General features: G+C 53.0%; 1 protein-coding gene across 1 annotated transcript; it reads right to left on the reverse strand.

Annotated features, from left to right (window-relative positions):
* Positions 1-5,824: 5,824 nt before the first annotated feature.
* Positions 5,825-10,007, reverse strand: RTL1 (retrotransposon Gag like 1). Its single transcript, XM_025392900.1, has one exon. It carries the CDS (start codon positions 9,952-9,954, stop codon positions 5,875-5,877), a length of 4,080 nt encoding a protein of 1,359 aa, XP_025248685.1. The 5' UTR covers positions 9,955-10,007; the 3' UTR covers positions 5,825-5,874.
* Between the last annotated feature and the right edge of the window lie 10,157 nt (positions 10,008-20,164).

A 20,164-nucleotide genomic window follows, 5' to 3' on the forward strand; every position in this document is an offset into this window, starting at 1 on the left:
GGTCTCCTCGAGGGGTCTCTGCCTCTACCCAGGACTCTTTCATGACCAGGAGGCTGAGGCCCCTCACAGGCGGCTTCTTACTCTCTCCTTAAACCTGTTCTGGAGACATTTCCCCTTTCCCCAAGGATTCCCAACTCTGGGTCCCCAGAAGCTGTCAGCTGGGCCCTCTTCTTCTGCTGTGCCCACCCTGCCCAGGCTGGGTACCTGAGGGTGCCCAATGGCAACATGAGCAGGGGGCATGGCGGTGGCCCCTGGTTCTTGGACCTCTGTCTTCTGCCTCTCCGACTAACTCAGGTCCTGTGCATGGCAGAGGTGACCCGCACCAAGCCCTGTGATACTGGCATCATTAACCCCATTAACAAGCCACGACAGCCAGCCCAGGCATGAGCATCTGGGCAGCAGGGCAGCGAGTGCGGGGAGGGATGTCTTGCAGCAGCTGAGGCCATTAGAGAGGACAGGAGGGTGCAGGAGGGAGCACCCTCTTCCCTGCCCTCCCCACTCACCTCCCATCTTCCCTTCCTCACCCCTCCTCCCCAATGCACCCCCTCCCTTCCTGCAGGAGGGAGCACCCTCACCCCTGCCCTTCCCACTCACCTCCCATCTTCCCTTCCTCACCCCTCCTCCCCCATGCACCGCTTCTTCCTGCAGGAGGGAGCACCCTCACCCCTGCCCTTCCCACTCACCTCCCGTCTCCCCTTCCTCACCCCTCCGCCCCCGTGCACCCCCTCCCTTCCTGGTCTGCCTCTCAGCTTCTGTGGTGTCAGGATGGGTGTGCTTGTCTTTGTCGATCAGGCAGATGGCCGGGGTCTGGGCGAGGCTTACTGCTTGGGTCTGAGGTCAGTGCCGATGGGCTTAGGGCGTAACTAGGGTCTTGTCGGCCCCGCAGCAGGGCTCTGGGTGGGTGGGTGGAGCTTGGGAGTGGGGGTGATGGCTTCTGTCTGTTGTCTTTCTCTTTTTCACTTTGGGAGCAACCAGGGTCACCAGGTGGGCAGGAGGGGACCTCACGTCTCTGCCCTGGGCAGATTGTTTGGAGCTGGCCAAGCTCCTAGCACAGGGGCCTGAGTCCGAGGCCCTAACTGGACCTGGGATTGCCCGCAGGAGGGATGAGCAAGTCCGGACCCAAGCGGTGAGTAGCCCTCAGCTGCCTGGGTGGTGTGCTGTTCCAGAAACTGGCCCTGTGTGCACCAGAGCTGGAGGCTGGCACGTTGGGGATCTCATGGAGGTGGGCTGGGCTGGGAAGGGAGGTTGATGGACAAGACTCAGCAGGAGTAGAGCTCAGGGCTCCCTCCATCCCCTGACATCAGTGACCTGGGGGTGGGCAGAGAAGGTGGAAAATGGGTGCATTTGGTTGTGGCCCGCCAGGTCCCGTCTGCCTGTGTGCCTGTGTCCGCGCCGGGCTGGGCGAACAGCCTGCTGTTCAGAGGCGTTTTCACCTTTTCTTTGTGGTGGCCACGATGTCATAACCTAACATGACATTTAACATTAACTTTCCTTTTTCTTTCCCCAGGAGGAAAACAGGTTTGTATTATTTTTCTTTTAAACTTTTTATTTCCATAGGTTTTGGGCAATAGGTGGTGTTTGGTTACATGAGTAAGTTCTTTAGTGGTGATTTGTGAGATTTTAGTGCACCCATCAGCTGAGCAGTACACACTGAACTCAATTTGTAGTCTTTTATCTCTCACCCGCTTCCCACCCTTTCCCCCGAGTCCCCCGAGTCCATCGTATCACTTTATCAGTAGTTCTCCCCTGGGCCTGGGGGTTGCCGCTCTTCTTTGTAAGCCAAGCCCACTCTGGCTGGATTGGGCGGGAGAGCCAAAGAGGCGAGGTCATTGCTGTCTGCTGGTGTCGGGGGCCGTGGCCACTCTAGCACTGGGAGCCCCCTAGTCAATATGTGTGTGTGTGTGTGAACTGCGGATAAGTACGCTTACCTTAGTGTGTGACTGGATTCCCCCGCTGTAGGGCACGGGTGATTATGGCTGGTAAATTCTCTGTTTGGCCTTACCCTGCAAGGTAGTCCTGTTTGTCCCTCCACCATTTTTTTTTTTTTTTTTTTGAGACGGAGTTTCACTCTTGTTGCACAGGCTGGAGTGCAGTGGTGTGATCTCGGCTCACCACAACCTCCACCTCCCGGGTTCAAACGATTCTTCTGCCTCATCCTCCCGAGTAGCTGGGATTATAGGCATGTGCCACCACACCCAGCTAATTTTTTGTTATTTAGTAGAGACGGGGTTTCTCCATGTTGGTCAGGCTGGTCTTGAACTCCCGATCTCAGGTGATCAACCCACCTCGGCCTCCCAAAGTGCTGGGATTACAAGTGTGAGCCACTGCGCCCGGCCTTGCCCCTCCACCTTTGATGGCCCAACAGGAAAGGATGATGGTCCTCAACCGTCCTGGCTACAGGGACATGGGGACTGCCAATGCACCCCACATTTACCCGGGGAGCCCCTACCAAGCAGGGACAGAGGTTTGCCATTGAAGTCCAGCCTCTGGGACCCCCTGGAGTGGCCTCCAGGTGACCTGATCTAGGGACCCTCCATTACGACCCCAGGCTCTATCCCAAGGTAGTTCACTTCAAGGGACTTGAGAGCTCCAAGAAGAACGTCATCTGGGAACAGAGGGGGTTTTAGGAATCAGTGGCCCTTGGAGACTGGGTCTGGTTGTTCTGGAAATGGCCCTCCCTCTCACTACATCCCCTGTTTGATGGTGGGAAAACAGGCTGGAAGATGGACAGCCACTACCTGAGGTCACCCAGCAAGTCAAGGTTGGGGCCTTCTGGGGCCAGGTCACTAAAGGGGATCTGCACCTCTTGCAGCCGAGCCCCTGGCCTTAATGCATGGCAGTCTGTCTTGGGTTGCCATCAGAGGCAGAGTGCTAGGTGAACAGACAGACAGACAGACACGGTGCCCTTGAGCTCCTGGAGCTGCTGTGCTGTTGGCTGCTGTGGGGGTCATTGCTGGGCCTTGTGACTGAAGGCAGAGTGGGTGAAGTGGCCCAGGCAAGAGGACAAAGAGCCACCAGGAAGGGGCCTCCATCCTGGCTCTGTCCTCAGCTCCTCTGCAGCCCATTCTGGGCCTTGATTTCCCCAAGTTTACCTTGGGAAAGTGACATAAGAAGTCTGTGGATGGGGCTGGGAGCTCTGAGTGCCAGCTGCACCCAGCACTTTATTCCTAACTCTGAATCCTCACATCAGCCTTGGTGGGTTGGAGTGACAGATGAGGAAACTGAGGCTGGGAGAGGCCTTCCTGCAGCCAGCCAGTGGAGGGAGAGAGAATCCCAGAGGTGTAGCCCCTGCCTTTGAACCTGGGGATCCTGACCATGATCTCCCGGTGCTGCTATCAGGGGTAGATTCTTCAGACAGGTGGATGGTGGGTGAAGGCCAGGCGCTGGGGACCTGTGAGGGCATCGTGAGCCCTGTGTGGGGCTGGGCAGTGCAGTGCAGGGAAAGAACAAGGCCGAGCCTGCAGTGCCAGCCTTGGGCTCCTGTGGGGTGTGTCCTTGGGCACGGGCTCCCCGCGGTGTGCCCAGTGGTCGTGGTCGACAAGGAGTAGGAGCAGGAGGCAGAGCCATGCTGTCTGGCGGCCGTTGTGCTCCCGTGCCTCCTCTGGAGGACAGAGTAGGGTATCTTCCATGTGGGAGCTGAGAACTCTGGGGCCAGGTGGAAATGGCTTCCCTAGGGGGTGAGGCTGCTCCAACTCAGGCTAGTCAGGTCCCTGCGGGGCCCCTGAGCTTTGAGCCTGAGATCTGTTGGGTGGTCTCATGGTGTGTCTTCAGGGGCAGGTTACTCATCAGGGAAGAGAGGGCAGAGCTGGTGTGTCCTGGCATTGAGGACCCGTGTGCACGGACCTGGTGTGTCCTGGCATGGTGGACCCGTGTGCACGGACCTGGTGTGTCCTGGCGTGGCGGACCCGTGTGCACGGACCTGGTGTGTCCTGGCGTGGCGGACCCGTGTGCACGGACCTGGTGTGTCCTGGCACGGGGGACCCGTGTGCACGGACCTGGTGTGTCCTGGCATGGGGGAGCCATGTGCACGGAGCTCCAGTGTTGTTGCCCTCCTAGCTGCAGTTCAAGGTCATGCTGAGAGAGGCCCACGGCTCCTTCTCCTCTGTGTCCTCACAGAACTCTTACCTGTGGAAGGGTGCTGTGGGATGGGGGCGCTCTGGGAGGTTGGAGGCCACTCCTGGATAGGTGTGACCCATGGCCAGGAAGAGGGGTCAGCGTGTGTTGGACTGTGGAGGGGGAGCTCAGAGTGAGTGAGTGCCACCTGCCTTACCTCCCCAACTCCCTGTGGGACCCCTGGCAGCCCCCCTACCCAGGTCAGTGCCAACACAGTAACCCTCACAACAGCCATTTTGCCACTTCCTGGGAACAGCATGACCCTCTGAAATGGGACCCAGGCCTTTTCCTCTCGGAGTGGGAGTTAGGGCTTGTGGACCCTGCAGTGTGGGGCTCAGACTGCACCTCGTTTCTCACATGGCGAGGAGGCCAAGGCCAGAGGTGGGATTTGGGTTTCGGGGCTCCCTTTTCTCCAACCCTTAGGAGAGGCAGCCTCCACTCCCCCGCCTCCCACTGCCCTGAGGCAACTTTTCTGTCCTCTCCTCTCTTTGACATGAGCCTGTGGGGGGTGCACATCCTTGGTGGCCTCAGTGGTGGTGGGTACCTTCCCATGGCAGAAAGAAGTGCCCAGAGTCCTGGTGGGCGCACCTTCAGGAAGGTTGGGGGAGGCCTGCAGCCCATGTGCCAGGCCCCCAGGGGCTGTTTCAGGGCAGAGCGTTTCTTGCCCCCACCCTTCCTGCCCAGTCCACTTGCTCCCTCCCCCACCCCGCCTACTCCCTTCCTCCTCCCATGCGTGTCCCCTCCCCTGCCTTTCCACCCACCACCTCCACTTTTAGAACAAACCCCAAAGTCAGACAGTCTTTTATTTTGCTTTAATTGAAGAGTGCAAAAGGATTGGGGGGGTGAGAAAGCTCGGGGGTGGGGAAGGGTCTTCTCCCAGTTCAAAGTGGCAGTGTGGCTAGAGCCTCTCTGTGACTCGGCATGGTCCCCTGGGTGCCTGTGTGCCTTCTGGGACCCCCTCCCTTTATGGGGGGCCCCTGCACCCCTGCACTGCTCAGTCTTCAGTGTTGGAAGGGAGAAGTGCCCCAAGGCATGAAGGGGCCCTCGTCGCCATGCAAGTCTGGTAAGTGGCACTGGTACGTCGGGATGCCCCAAAGAGCGGCTTTGTCCAGGTAAGTCCAGAGCTCAGGGCCAGAGGAAGGCAGGGTCAAGAAAGCTGAAGCAGATGTGGTGGGGGTGGGCTTGCTTGCAGGGTGGGATGGGGGTGAGGGAGGCACCACATCATCAGACGTCGGGAGGTTGGGGGGATGGGGGTTGGGGGGAGGGGGCGGGAGCTCAGGGGAGCAGGAGCACTGGCGGTGGAGGTAGAAGAAGTCAGTGGAGCACCCGAGGTCAGTGTCCCAGGACGGCACAGGGTGGCCGTCGCCAGGCCGGGTGGGGGTCCCCGGCACCTGCTTGCTTGGCTGTGCCTGCTGTGCCTGCTTCTTCATCTGGCCGTGCGTCATGGGGTCACTTCCTGTTCGCCACTGCTTTCTCCCTCATGGATGTCACTCCCGGGCACGGGCTTGGGACCTGGAGAACTGAGAACTCCCAGCCCAGGGCTGGCGCTGGGTCTCTGAGGACTGGATAGTCCGTTAGCACAGGTGGCATTGCTGGTTGATGAGCTGAAGAAGCTGTCGTCCTTCACAAGTGGGTTCCTCTTGGGTCAGGAGTGGCAGGAAGGGAAGCGAAGCAGGCTGAGGCACAGGGAGGCCAGGGGACATCAGGAGGCATTGGGGCGAGAAATAGAGGGGACTCTTTGCTGGAGACGGGGAGGCATCTTCAGTCGAGGTCAGCATCTTCGTCCTCGTCAGGCAGCTCTTCCAGCCTTGCCTCCTCCCTGGGCTGGCTCTCCCAGGCGGGGACGGGCAGGGCCTGCCTGTAGATCAGGGTCAGGAACTGGCTCAGGGCCCTGACCGCCTGCTCCCGGCTGAGCAGGTGCAGCTGGCCGTCTGCACCGCGGATGTGGAGCAGGCGGCTACTGAGGAATTCCAGGACCTGGGGATCCATGAGGTGGCGTGGGCGGGGTGGGGGGGAGGCTCCTGTGTGGCTGGGCGAGGCCTCCTGCACGTCGTTGTCCTGCTTGTCCTGCGAGGTGTCTTGCAGGCCGTCATGCAGGCCACACTGACGGTAACGTTGCAGGTCGTCTTGCAGGGCTTCTCGCAAGACGACATCCTCATCACCAACGACGTGCAGCTCCAGGTAGCGGTTCTCACGCAGGGCAGGGAGGCGGCCCTCCCAGGGGGTGACTCTGACACCGAAGAACTCACACAGCGTCATCCAGAACCCAGGGGTGAACTGCAGGCCTCGGTGGGTCTGGGAGTGCAGAGCGTTTCGCTGCCAGCGGCCAGGACCCAGGAATAACTCGGCCAGCTCCCGAGCTGGGATGGTGTTTGCGCCCGCGAGAGCGGGCATCTGGGTGAGCAGCTGGGTGATGGCTGTCGTGATGCTACTGCCTGCGATGAGGGACGAATCCAGGATGAGTCGTAGGGAGCGCTGGGGCTGGGGCCGAGCCACCTGCATGGCGGGTGCCGGCAGCACCGAGAGGCACTGTCTCACCCGCAGTAGCACAAGGATGGCTGCCAGGGCTAGGGTGTTCTTCCAGTACAGGAGGCCTCGGAAGAAATGCAGAATGACGGCCCTGATCTGGGCCATGCTGAAGTGGGCGAGGAAGCTGTTGAGGATCTGGTCGATGGGTATTGTGGCCAGCAGCTCTTGCTGTAGGGTCTGTTCGTTGGACTCATCCTGGTCTTCATTCTCTTCTTCCCCGGATTCTGTGGCTGGATCCCTGGGGAATCCCCTTGAGGCGAGCAGCAGGGTTTGCCTGGCGGCGGTGTTCCTCTGGAAGGCTCTCCTCCACCGGAGGTTTCTCACAGGTGGCAGCGCTCGGCCACCATCTTGTTCTGGCAGCTCCATGACTTCAAAGTTGAAGTGGGAGAAGAAGAAGACCCAATGCCCGGGGAGAAGTACGGTGAGCCTGTCATTATTCAGAGAGGCTAGATCCTCTGTGTTGAGAAGGATCATGATGGGCTCCTCGGTGTTCTCCAGGTAGCGGCACCACACCATGAAGGCAGCCCGTATTGGAAGAATCTTCATCTCCACTTGAGAGTACTCAACCTCGATAGGGGAGATGTTGCGGGAGTAGAAAGCACAGTAGGCCCTCTTGCCGGTTTGGTCGTCAATTTGGATCAGGGAGGCGTGCAGGGCCGTGCTGGTGACCCCGGTTTCCAAGTAGAACGGGTTCTGGGGCTTGGGGTGGTGGAGGAGGGGTGCCTTGCGGAAAGCCCTCTTGAGGCACTCGAAGGCCTCCTGCTCCTCGACTCCCCAGTAGAACTGGTCGGAGCTCAGCAGCTGCCGCACCAGGGGCTCTGCGATGATGCTGAAGCGCTCCACGAAGTGGCGGTAGGGGAAGACGAATTCGATGAAGTTTCTCAGAGATAGCCTGGAGCCAGGGGTAGGGTACCCTGTTATGATGGTCATGACGTTTTTGTTCAGTTTCACCCCTTTGGGGGTGACAACGAAGCCCAGGAATTCCACGGTTTGGCGGTGGAACTGGCTCTTGTCCAGGGAGCAGTAGACGCTGTGATGGCGGAAGCGGACCAGGACTTGGCGGACGTGGTGGAGGTGCTCCTCCTGACTCATTGAGTAGATCAGGACTTCCTGGCCATAAGAAAGCACGAGGAACCCTAGCATGTCCTTTAGGATGAAGTGAATCACGTTCTGAGGTATGATAGGGTCTGGGGAGAGCGCGAACGGCTGGTAGCTCTTCATCTCTTGAAGCTCCAAACCAAACGCTGCTTTCCACACATCTTCGGTGCGGTGCACGTTCACGCTTTCTTCCACAATGGTCCCACGCAGCTCCAGTTTTGTGAACCACGCGGCTCCGTGTAACTGGTCAAACAGTTCCGGAATCATCTGTATGTAGTCCTGTCTGTCGGTCAGCATGTCCTGCAGGTCCCAGTATTCCTCTTGTAGCCTGGCTCTTTCTTGCATCCTGGCACCCACAGGTTCCCAAGGCGCGGTGGAGGGACACTCGTAAAAGGTCTCGCTGTGATCACTGTCTCCAGCCTGCTGAAGCTCAGAGGGCTCTGATTCAGAAAGATCATCGGATCCGTCTGAGCTTGGCTGGTCGGAAGTCTCCTCATCTGCTTCCTTCGGGTTAAACACGTCGGCCAGGTCTGAGTATGGGTGTGGCAGTCCGGGTAGCAGGCTCATGCCGTGCCTCTCTAGGGCAATGCATGGTGGGGGCGGGCGAAAGCAGTTCTTCAGGCAGTAGGGAGAGTGGAAGGTGCAGCGGCCTTTGATCCAGTCGACTTCAGGGGCATGGACTCGGAGCCAGCGGATGCCTAGGACCACGGAGAAGTTTGGTGAAGGTACGATGTCAAACTCGATGGACTCCTGGTGGTTCTGGTGGATGCACACCAGGGGCTCCGTGTAGAGCCAGATAGGCTCGTTGCCAATCAGTGAGCCGTCCACGGATTGGACCGGCTGTGGGTAGGGCTTCTCATAAAGCTCCACGTAGTGCTCCTGGGCGAACTTCTCATCCATGAAGTTGCCATCAGCTCCCGAATCCACCAGGGCCTGGACCGCGACGCTGTGGTAGGGGTTCACTCTCACCATGAGCAGCAGGAAGAGGTGGGCGCGGTTGATGCCCGGATGGACTTCGCTGGGCAGCCAGCTGCTGACCATCCACCTCTCTGGAGCAGGTGAGTCGATCCAGGTCAGGTTCCGGGGGCGGGCCTCGGGGGGCAGCCTGAGCATGGCTCTTCTCTCTGCCAGCTTCTCTTCTATTTGCAGGATGAGCACAATCAGACTGTCTAGGGAATCCGGCTGAGGGACCCGGAATAGATAGTGCCTGATCTCCTCGTTGAGCCCCTGGCACAGGTGGGCCTGCAGGACTTCATCTGGCCAGCCCAAGATGGGTACCAGGCTCTGGAACTCATCGATGTACTCGGTGGCAGAGCGGCTGCCCTGCCTGATTGTGAACATGGCCTCTTCTGCCACACGCAGTGTCTGGCGGTACTCAAACACCTCTGACATGGCCTCCAGGAAGGCTGGGAAGTCTCCCATCAGGGGGCTGTTTTCCTGCAGTAGAGCTTTGGCCCATTCTAATGCCAAGCCGGAGAGGTGGTTGATGACATAGCCAACTCGCAGACGGTCGTTACAGAACATTCTTGGGTAGCTCTGTAAGGTCAGTTGGCAGAGTACGATAAACTCGTGGAATTCTCTGCGATCACCAGAGAAGTGCTTTGGGGCGGGCAGTTGGCCTGCATTGATCCCTTTGATCAAGATCTCTTCTGCTACTCTCTGTTGCTCTTTGAGGTCTTGCATTCGGAAGTACAGCGAGATGATGGACCTCACCATGGCCATAAGTTCTGCGGTTGAGTGCTCGGTCTGGTTTTGCTCTTCTTGAGGAGTCTCCTCCCTTCCCGATTCCTTCAGGTCAGTGTGAGCCTCTTGCTCTTCTTGGGCTCCCGATGGGTTGACTGACGCTTCTTTCATCCTATCAGATGCTCCATTGAGTGGATCCCCCCTTGCCTGGTGTGAACCGTTGCATGACTCCTCCATGTCTTGGAGTAGGTCATTGGGTGGATCCTCTATTTCCTTACGTGGGCCACTGGATGGCTCCTCCATGTCTTGGAGTAGATCAGTGGTCAGCTCTTCCATTTCCTCGAGTGGGCCACTGGGTGGCTCCTTCTTTTCCTGGGCTGGGCCGCTGGCTGGCCCTGCCTCTCCCTGTACTCCACTGCCCGATGTCGCCTCGGTGGTGTTGGATGAGCCCTCGGAGGACTCCATTTGTTTTGATGATGGATTCTTATGCTCCATCATCGTCTCAAATGAGTCTTCAGAGGGTTCTATCATTTCGTCGGATGGAAAGGAGTGTATTCTGAAGATTGGTAAGGTTGTGACGGCGTCCAGTCAGTAGCTGGGACCGTGGAGATCAGAACCTGGTGGTGGAGGGGGAGTGGGGGATAAAGGCAGTAGTTTAGGATCTCATGAGGTGGCAGTGTGAAGGTCTCAAGGACAAATCAGATGCCCAACTAATCAGAGCAGAGAGAAGTGGGGGAAAGCCTTCTATGCAAGCCAGCCTCCTTGGCTGGTCACTTGGGGTGCCCCCAGGGAGGGAAGATCTGTCAGCCCCTGACCTGCTTCCCAGGCTTATTCAGTCTGCCTGTCCTGTCCATTTCCTCCATAGATGTGAGCCCATAAACTCTGTGGAGTGACCGGCTGGGAGCAGCCACCATGGCAGGCGGGCACCTGGCAGTGTGCACAGGCTGCTGCATTTCACCCTGGCACATGCACCTGGTCAATCCTCTTTTCCTGCTTTGGTCACCTGAGAATTACAGAGGTCACATCTCAGCACCATCCAAAGCCACCCCTGGCAGGCTCATGGCTCTGGAGCAAGCCCAGCTGCCTTGGTTGTGGGGTGGGAATCTCTAGCAAAGATGCCTACTGTTTCACCAGCACAGTGGAAGAGGAGAAAGTGGGCACTTGGTCACTGTCCCATCAGTTGGGTCAGCAGCCCAAAATAGCTCTTATTCCCTTCCCCATGTTCAAAATAGAAATTTTAGGAGGTGTGTACAGGTCTGGGTTCTTTTTTTTTTCCATAAAGTTCATAACATACCTATTACATGCTAGATAATTGCATATTTGTTACTTGATTCCAACTCAGACTTGCGGCCAATTTCTCTTTCTTGATTTGGTCTCCTTCCAATGCTATGTTCTCCTGAGCTCTGAGCTGTTGAGGAGATCTTCAAATAATCTCCTTCTCTTCCCACAATCTCCACTCTCCCAGGACTGACCTCTTTGTGAGGCTTCTGGAACTTCACACATCTGGCCTGAATTTCACCAATGCAAGCATGTCTGCACGCCTCCCCAATCTTATCCTTCCAGGTCCCCTTCTTCACTCCAGTAGGGCTGGTCTCCTCATTCTAGCAAATATCTTTTTCTCTCTGTTGCTGGTTGGGCCCTCCCAGCAGAGACATGTATCTGGCAGAGTTGGGACATTGAATGTGGCGGTTGGGGGGAGCCTGTGACATCTTTGGAATCTGACGGTCCCAGAGTGGATTTTTGGAAATCTAGTGTTGGGTGATTTCAGTGGGCTGAGACAGAATTGAAAGAGAATGTCTTGGTTGGGGTTATTTGCATATTTCTTCTCTGCTGGGGCAGAGCAAATTGAGCTTTGATTATCTGATAGATTAGCTGTAAAGTTACTGCTCTTTATACATTTAACACCTTTTGTTACTTCTCAGTTTTCTTCTAAGCCACTGGACCCATCTGTAAAAAAACATGCGTTCCCCCTTACATGAAACTCATTGGCTAAAATCCAAGCTTTCCAACAGGATACAAAATTCAGATCTGCTGTTTCTCAAAATTAAGTACACCCTTGTTAGCATGACACTTAAATTTGATCATGCAGACTCTCTGATTAAAGCCTTCCACTGTTTATTTACTGTCTGCAACATTGAATCCAAACCTTCTAGCATAAACATATCTGACATGTAAACTCACCAAAACTATTCTCTGGCTAAAATGGAAGGGCCTTAATATAAGATTCTTACTTTGTCATTCCTCAAGGTAGCGATGACATTTTTTTAAAGCACAGTATACAAATTAGCATGGTAAAAGAATTATAAGGATCATCATCATCATCGTCACTGCAACAACATATACACAGCACATTGCATAACGTAACTCATTTCCTCTCCAAAAAAGTCCTCTGAGGTATGCATTATTACTGTAAAATTCCAAACCTCTAATATAAAATTCTAATTGAAATACAAAATGTAACTAAGTAATTCATCTGCAGACTCATCTATCAGGAATGAAAATCTCAGCATGTCTCTCACTTAAAACTCTTTATTGGTGAAAATTTAAATTTCTTAGCAAGATGATTTAAAAACTAGATTATGCACTCTCTTAATATAAAGTCTTCACTCCTTAACATATTTACAAATTCGACCATGTGAATGATTAAATCCTTCAATGTTCCTGCCTTCAGCTCAAAATCTAATATCCTTGGCATGTTAGAAAAATCTTAATACTTCTTAACATCAAAGTTTAAACTGTTAGCAAGATGAATAAAGGTCATCTCATAATTTCTCTATTTAACACATACAAAAATTCATTTTTATTGCCTGTAAAGTTTCAACCACTTAGCATAAAATAAAAATTTTCACTATGTAATTTGCTTGCCAACTGATTAATACGAACCCCCAAATCTCATCAGGTCACTCCTAAAACCCTTTATTGGCTTAATTCCAAACCTCTTTGCATGATATAAAATTCTGATCATGTCATTCCTCAAAATAAAAAGGTCACACTCCCTTGCAAGATACACGAATTTGCTCTTATAACTTCTGCTTAAAGCTTTATTCTATCTCTTAATTACCTATGAGATAAGGTCCAATTATTTTTAGCATAGAACAATACATTTTACTATAAAATTTCTCTGACTACCCAAGACAAAATTTCTGCCATGTTACTGCCTTAAAAATCTCTTAATGGGCCACGTGCGGTGGGTCACAGCTGTAATCCCAGCACTTTGGGAGGCCAAGGCAGGTGGATCACTCGAGGTCAGGGGTTCAAGACCAGCCTGGCCAACATGGTAAAATCCCATCTCTACTAAAAATACAAAAATTAGCTGGGAGTAGTGGCTCATGCCTGTAATCCTAGCTACTTGGAGGCTGAGGTGGGAGAATCACTTGAACCTGGGAGGTTGCAGTCAGCCGAGATTGTGCCACTGCACTCCAGCCTGGGCAACAGAGGGAGACTCCCTCTCAAAAAAAAAAAAAAAAAATTCTCTTAATGGCTGAAGTCCAAATTCCTTAACATGGCATAAAAATGTAATCCTGTCATCCCTTAAAATAGTGTCCAAACTTCTTAGCATGCTATGTAAATTTAATCATATAACTTCTTTTTATAAAAACATGCTCTGTCTATAAATGACCTGTCTCCTCAGCATGGAGTCCAGCCTGGGTGCCCTCGTGCCTCGGGGACGCCTCTGGTTAGGAGTGTTCCCATGCTTATTCATTATCTGGTTCATCAAATCCAGACACCTTAACTTAAAATATGTTTACAATCCAATTCCTCTGGAGACAAAACTCTCATCAATTTACTCCTTAAAACTCTTTACTGGCTGACATCCAAACGCCTCTGCACAAGATTTCAACAATGAGCTCAATGAGCTCATCCCCCACCCCTTCCAAATACAACACTTGAATGCTTTCAACTCTCATGTAAAATCACGTCTCCTTAGCATAGGAGCAAAATCTGATCCTATCATCTTTATCATAGAGATCCTGTCTTCTAGCTGTGCCAAAATGCACTTGTTTGAGCATGTAACTTCTCAACTTAAAACTTCTCGAAGTTTCTTCATTGCCTGTAACATAAAGTCCCAACTACTTAACGCAAAATGCAACATTTTACCATGTAATTTCTCTCAGGATGGTCTATTAAAACCCCCCAAATCTCATCCTGTTACTGCTTTAAGCCCTTTATTGGATTAAATCCAAAATTATTAACATGATACAAAAATTCGATCATGTCATCCCTTAAAATAATTCACACTTCCTAGGACAATATATAAAATTTGATCTTATAACTCCTTTTTAAAATCTTACAGTGTCTCTTAATAGTAAATGGAAGAAAAGTCAAAATTCTTAGCATAAAATGTGAATTTTATTTTGGAATTCACTGCATACTATTTATCAAACACAAAAAACTCACCAGGCCACTCTGTTAGAAAGATTTATTGGCTAAGTCAAATTCCTAGGCGTGTGCAAAAATCTAATCATGTTGGAGCCTCAAAATAAATTCCAAATTTCTTTTCATATTCGCAATATTGATCATTTAACTTCTCTGATTAAAATCTTTCAATTTTGGTGTCAACATTAATCACACCTCCTAGGCAAGCTCTGCAGGTTGAAACTGGCACTCCCCCAAGACTGAAAGTCAAAATGTTTGCACATGATTGTTAAATTGGTGGCCGTTACTTTTCTTTTACAATTTCCAGCGTTTCCTTGTTGCTTGTAACGTGAATCCCAAAGCAGTTACGCGTAAAATATATTTTATCATGTTTTTCTGCATACTTATCTCCCACAAGCAAGAATCTCATCATCACATTTGTTAAAACCCTTTGGCAAAAATCCAGACTCCTTAGCATGATATAAAACTTTGATCCTGTCTTCCCTCAAAACAAAGTCCAGATTTCTTCCCAGGAAACTCAAATTATGAAACTCTTGCTTAAAATCTTAACGTGTTTTCATCACGACAAAAAGCCTCACCATCTTAGCAAGGCACCCACTTTTAATCATGGCACTCGTAGCTTCCAACCTGTCAAATTTCATGTCCTCAACGTAAAATCTAAATGCCTGAGCATGAAATGAAAATTGGACCAAGTATTTCTTAACGCTGAAAATCTTTAGATTGTTCTTCTTTACTTAAACTATAAAGCTGAAGTTCTTTTCCCATGAAACCAGACCTTTTCACCATCTACCCTTTCCAGCTTCCATTTCCTGTTCCTCATGCTTCTCTCTGACAAGACTGAGTTTCCCATTCTCCAACCTCCAAACGCATTTTGATTTTATTGTCCCCAAATGTTTCGTTTCTTTGTTTTTTTTTTAACCAAGTCCTTCTGCCCATAATTAATTCATACAGCAGCATGTCCTGATTCTTTTTCGGGGCCAGGCATGGTGCTTGATACCCGATGGACGGAAATGGAGGCAGACCCACCCTGCAGGTCATCACTAGGAAGGAGAAGTGACTCATGTCCTGGAGACGATTACTCCCCTGGAGGTGAGTGAGGGGCCTTGGAAGCAGGGTGAGGGGATTCCCTCCACACCTGCTGAGCATCTGCCTCTCTGGGAGGGCTTTGGGCATTGTCGGGACCTGTCGGGCCTCCAAATTCTGGCTTTAGATGGGCACTCTGGGATTCCCATCTGGCTTCAACTGCCTACCAGCCGGCCTGCCAAAGCCTGGGCCCTACCTCTTCTCTGGGCTTTGCAGAAATCATATTCTCAGTCCTTCAAATGTGGCTCAATACGTGTTGTTCTCAAATCTCATGACAATTTTTTAAGATATACCTATTGATTTGAAAATTCCCACCTTATTTAAAAAAAAAAAAAAAAAAAAAAGAAGCCCAGCATATAATGCACCTGGTTTGGGGTCAGAATTGCCTTTGAGGTCTTCGAGTGGGACCCTCTTCCCCCCCAACACTCAGAGACAGACGCCCCAGCCTCACCAACTTCAGTGCCCAGAGCCTCGGTCGGGTCAGCTCCTTGCTTGCCTCTGAGCCAGTGGCCCATTGGGTCAGGGCTGCCAACGTGTGTCTATGAAGGGTTGGGTGTGGGGGGGCCATGGGGGGGACAAATCCCTCAGCAAATACCTCTCTCTGTCAGCTCGCCTGTACAGTAAAGGAAATCTGATTTTAAAAATAGAGCTTGGAAGAGGAGATGAGAGGATATTTAGGAGCAGAGCTGAGCCTGGGGCGGGGGGCCGGGGTGGAGGAATTAGGGGAGAGGTGAGGACAGGGGAGGAGGGTGGGAGGCTGGGGGGCTGAGGAGGAAGGTGAGGCTGGTGAGGAGCGGGGAGGCTGTGAGGATGGAAAGGGGAGTAAGGGAGATGTGGGTTCTCTGGAATGCTGGCCATGCCCCCTCTCCTAGCCTCCAGAAATTAGCCCAGTCACACCTGGGGCCCCTGGCTCTCTGGGCGGCCAGGATGGGTGTCAGGTGAAGGTCCCTGTCCATCTTGGCCTCCATGTAGGTGGTGCTCAGAGCTCCTTGGGTTTGAGGATCATAGCTACTGGGTCTTAGGGGTGAAGTGGCCTCAAAATGAATACCCCCTGCAGCTCCCCCTGCTGCCTGGCCTGCTCTGGCTTCCTGTGGATGGAAGGCGTAGCGCCATAGTGAGGGTGGGCATGCAAGCATCCTGGGAGGGTTTGTTATTATTTATTGATTATTATTATTATTTATTTTCTTGAACTCACGTCAAGGTTAAAATGTGTCCATGGCAGCTTAAGGCTTGGAAGCCTTCCTGGTTTCCCCGGTGTGAACAAGCGTTAAGGATGGCTCATTCGGTGGGAGTGGGCGAGGAGGCTGGTGAGATTCCTGGGAGCTTCCTGAGGGCCTCATGAGGAGCTTGGGTTGGGTCCCGGGAGTCCCAATGGACTGTGGAGTCTGCCGGGGCTGCTGGCCTGGCATAGCTTACATTGGAGTCCTTCCCCCTGGGACCCTTCAGTCTTGCGCAGCCTTAACTGTGGCTACAGACGACTTGAGCCTTACAGGGTGGGAGGCCGCTGGCATCTTGGCCCAGGGCAGCCCAGTCTTGGACATTCCCTCTTTTCCCCTATGGTCTGGACCAAGGTCCTTGAATGCCAGGCCCCATGGGCCTTGGACTTCATCGTAGTGATGGGGAAACTGAGTCTTTGGAAGGAGGAACAGGGAGTTACAGTAGAACTAGGCTGTCCCCAGGGTATGTCTAAATCCCAAACCACCCAGCAGGCTAGGGGTCTTCTGTAGAGGGACCCTCAGCCCCTCACCTTGCTAAGCCACTGAAGTGACAGGCAGTGCCCGGGCCCAGCAGCACTCCTGCTGCTGTGTCCCTGCCCCCTTCACGCTTGACTGGCAGCTCCAGGGGGCAGCTGGATCACTCTGCCCAGAATAACCCTGGGAAGGGGCGTGTGCCGCCTGCGGGAGGGGCTGTGCGAGGGGTAACGGGTGAGCTTGTCCTTGTCTTGCCCAAATCAGCGGGGCCAATCAGCTGCTCCTGAGGCTGATCTTGCCTTTCAAGGCAAGTGGGCAGGGACAGGCCCGCACCAGCCTCCTAGCCTAGATGGGCACTGACTGTCAATGTGACCTTCCTCTCCCAGGTCCTCAGTTTCCCCATGTCTGCAGGGAGGCTTTGAGCAGTGGTCTTCTCGCTGTGCTCCTGTAGCTCTGGGGTTCCTGAGAGGTGCCTGTGGGGGGCCCTGGGAAACAGTAATGAGAGGAGGTGGCTGGTCCAACAGGTGGAGCTCAGGGACACCCATCGCTGCCTTAGTTCCACCAGCTGCTCCTATAAATTGGGGTCATCATATTGTTTCATTTAAACAGAGGTTGCCAGATCTGAGCAATGGTTGAAAGCACAGACCATGTGGTCTCTTCTAGTGGCTTGTCTTGATTTTCCAACCTGGGCTGGGAGGGGTGTAAGAGTGGAACCTGCTTGTCTCTCTACTCTGGGCGAGAGTAGAGAGAACCTGCTCTCTACTCTCGCCCAGTGGGCTGCATGGAGGAGCCCAGGTGGCTGCAGGCCTAAGAGTGTGGCTGTTCTTAGAGTAGGAAGGTGAAGACTTCAAGGCAAACAGGGAGGGCCCCACCTCGGGGCCTGGTGGAACTAGAATGAGGGCAGGAGGCAGATGAGAGGCTGGCTAACCCGGCAGAACCTCAGTTTCTCAACTTGCAGAAAGGTAGGAGCACCTCCTTCCCAGGGAGGACGGGTGTGTGAAGCTCTTTGTAAACTGTAAATGCTACGGACAAGTCAGGGATAGCTACTGTCATTAGAATTCTTACAATTATTACTTCCGGAACACTCACTGTAGTCGGAACGGTGAAGATTTGGACAGCATTTCATGCACGGTGTCAAGTTTAATTTTCCCATTAACCCCACAAGGGGACGATGCCCTGCTTGGAGAGTGAGTAAACTAGAGTCCAGCGGGGTGAAGTGGCTGCTCTGGAGCCATAATTATCAGCGACAACAGTGCATGGACCCAGGGCACAGGACCTTCCCCGGGAGGGGCAGGCTGATGAGTGGAGTTGGTGAGGGGTACGTGCGGAAGAGGGAATGTGACCCAGAAAGGGATGGTTAGATACATTCTAATGAGTCTCTGAGTGCCTGCTCTGTGTCAGGCATGATTCTAGCCACTCACCCCTAAAACTGACTTTGCTCCTAACGAGTTGGGGGATGTGCCGCTGTCTTACAGAGTTAAACTGGGATTCGGAGGGCGAGGTGCTGGCACAAGGTCCCGGAGAGACAGAGGCAGGGTTTAAAGCCAGGTTTCTCCTTTCTCCCCTGGTAGACGGTGAGGGCAGGAGCAGATGCCCAGGATGGGTTTGGCAGTTGCCATTTGGGGACCTGTCGGGACCTTCAGGGCCAGATATGCCATCTTCATTCCATGGTGTTGATACTGCCAGCCTCGTGGCCTGGGGGGCATCCAGACCACAAGAGTGGGGGTCTCGCTGTCTGCCTCCATCTCCCCCAAAGGTGCTTGCTGTCATTCCCAACTCATTCTAGCTTATTTGGTGTTGGAGGAGGGACAGGACAGCTGGGCCAGGACCTGCTAATTATAGCTGCTCAAGTATTTGAATAGAGGCCTTGAGTACTCACCACCATGTCATGTTTTTTGCTTACAGACAAATGAACCCTTTAACCCTTGTCTTGAGTGCCAGCCCATCCCATTCACTGCCCCACCTCCCCTGCCCGCCCACCCGATCCCTGGGGGAGGTCGACATGGGACCTCTGCCCCACGTCTTACCTTGATGTGGGCTGCAAGTGTTCAAGTGGATCTCCTCCCGTCCTGTGCCACTCGATCCTTGCTGCTCACTAAAAAGTTATTGAATACATTTGTTTCTTTAATTATGAAAGTCCAGTCTTTTTGACATGCATACATTTTCTACAGTAGCAACCACAGTGCACACACACAGTCTTCCCGCCTGCTCTGCTTGTGTGCCTTTCTGTTATGAGCTTCTTTTTTCCATGTGGCTACATTGGGGACCTCCGTGATGCTTCCTGAGTGCTTACTATGTGCCAAGCGCTGCTTTCAGCATTTTACAGGTTTTCACTCTTTCAATCCTTCTAAGAAGCTGTGAGAGCCTTCCTTTTATAATCCCCATTTTTCAGAAGAGGAATCCGAGGCCCTGGGACATATATCCACCCACCCGGGCCCATGCTAACTTTAATAACCTGGACTGGGCAAGGACTAAGTCCAGCCAGAGCATCAGCCTCACTGGCATCCTCGCTGGCCATGGCCCTGCAGCCTGGCTCTTCAGCTCCTGGAAGCCTCGTGCCCTTGGTGGACGCCCAGTTTGCTCTCTAGCAAATGGATAGAAAAGTTTATGTGAGTCTGGCTAGGTGGGGTGGCTCACACCTGTAATACAGCGCATTGGGTGGCCGAGGCAGACAAATCATTTGAGGTCAGGAGTTCGAGACCAGCCTGGCTGACACAGTGAAACCTTGTTTCTACTAAAAATACAAAAATTTGCTGGGCGTGGTGGCATGCGCCTGTAATCCCAGCTACTTGGGAGGCTGAGGTAGGAAAATTACTTGAATTTGAGAGATGGAGGCTGCAGTGAGCCGAGATCATGCCACTGGGCTCCAGTCTGGGCAACAGAGTGAAACTCCGTCTCAAAAACAAAAACAAAAACAAAAAAAAGAAAAAAAATGTGTATTTGAGTCTGGACCCCGGCCTCTGTTGGACTCTGAGTAAATCTTAATTTAGCTTCCGGAGTTGCAACTCCTTCCTCCTGACCCCGCCACCTGCATGCGCCATTCTAAGTGGCTGCACCCCAGGCTGGTCATCCTTTCCACCTTGGGTCCCCATACACTGCGACCCCATGGGGTTTTTGTCCTGCTCCCTCATATTAATCTGCACTTGTGATTCCTTTCTCCCATCCTTCCCTCGGAACACAGTAGGGCTGCTGGCAGCAGGTGAGGCCTGGGGCAATGGCTCAGAGAGGCAAGATGCCATTTGGCCATGCCAACGAGTGACCAGTTTCTCTTCTCGCCCTCCCAGGTGGTGTGAAGGGGAGATGGCTGCTTTCTCCTGGGAAGGGAGCAGATGCCTGGCCCAGGACCAAATCAAAAGGTCTGAAAAACTATATTGCTTGTCCTAATGTGTAAATTTCAACAATTTGCAAATTTGTAGATTCTTTAGAATGGAACTAACTCAAGCCCTTCATTCTGCAGCTGAGGCTCACTGCCCCCAGTGGGCAGTGGGTCCGGGGGTTTCTGAGGCCAGGGCATGGCCCAGTCCTGCTGCCCCCAGGATGGCACCTGGCTTGGAGGCATGAGGGGCCCTGTTAGTCTGACTTTGAAGAAG

Source organism: Theropithecus gelada, chromosome 7b (genome assembly GCF_003255815.1).
Source record: "Theropithecus gelada isolate Dixy chromosome 7b, Tgel_1.0, whole genome shotgun sequence".
Classification (NCBI taxonomy): domain Eukaryota; kingdom Metazoa; phylum Chordata; class Mammalia; order Primates; family Cercopithecidae; genus Theropithecus; species Theropithecus gelada.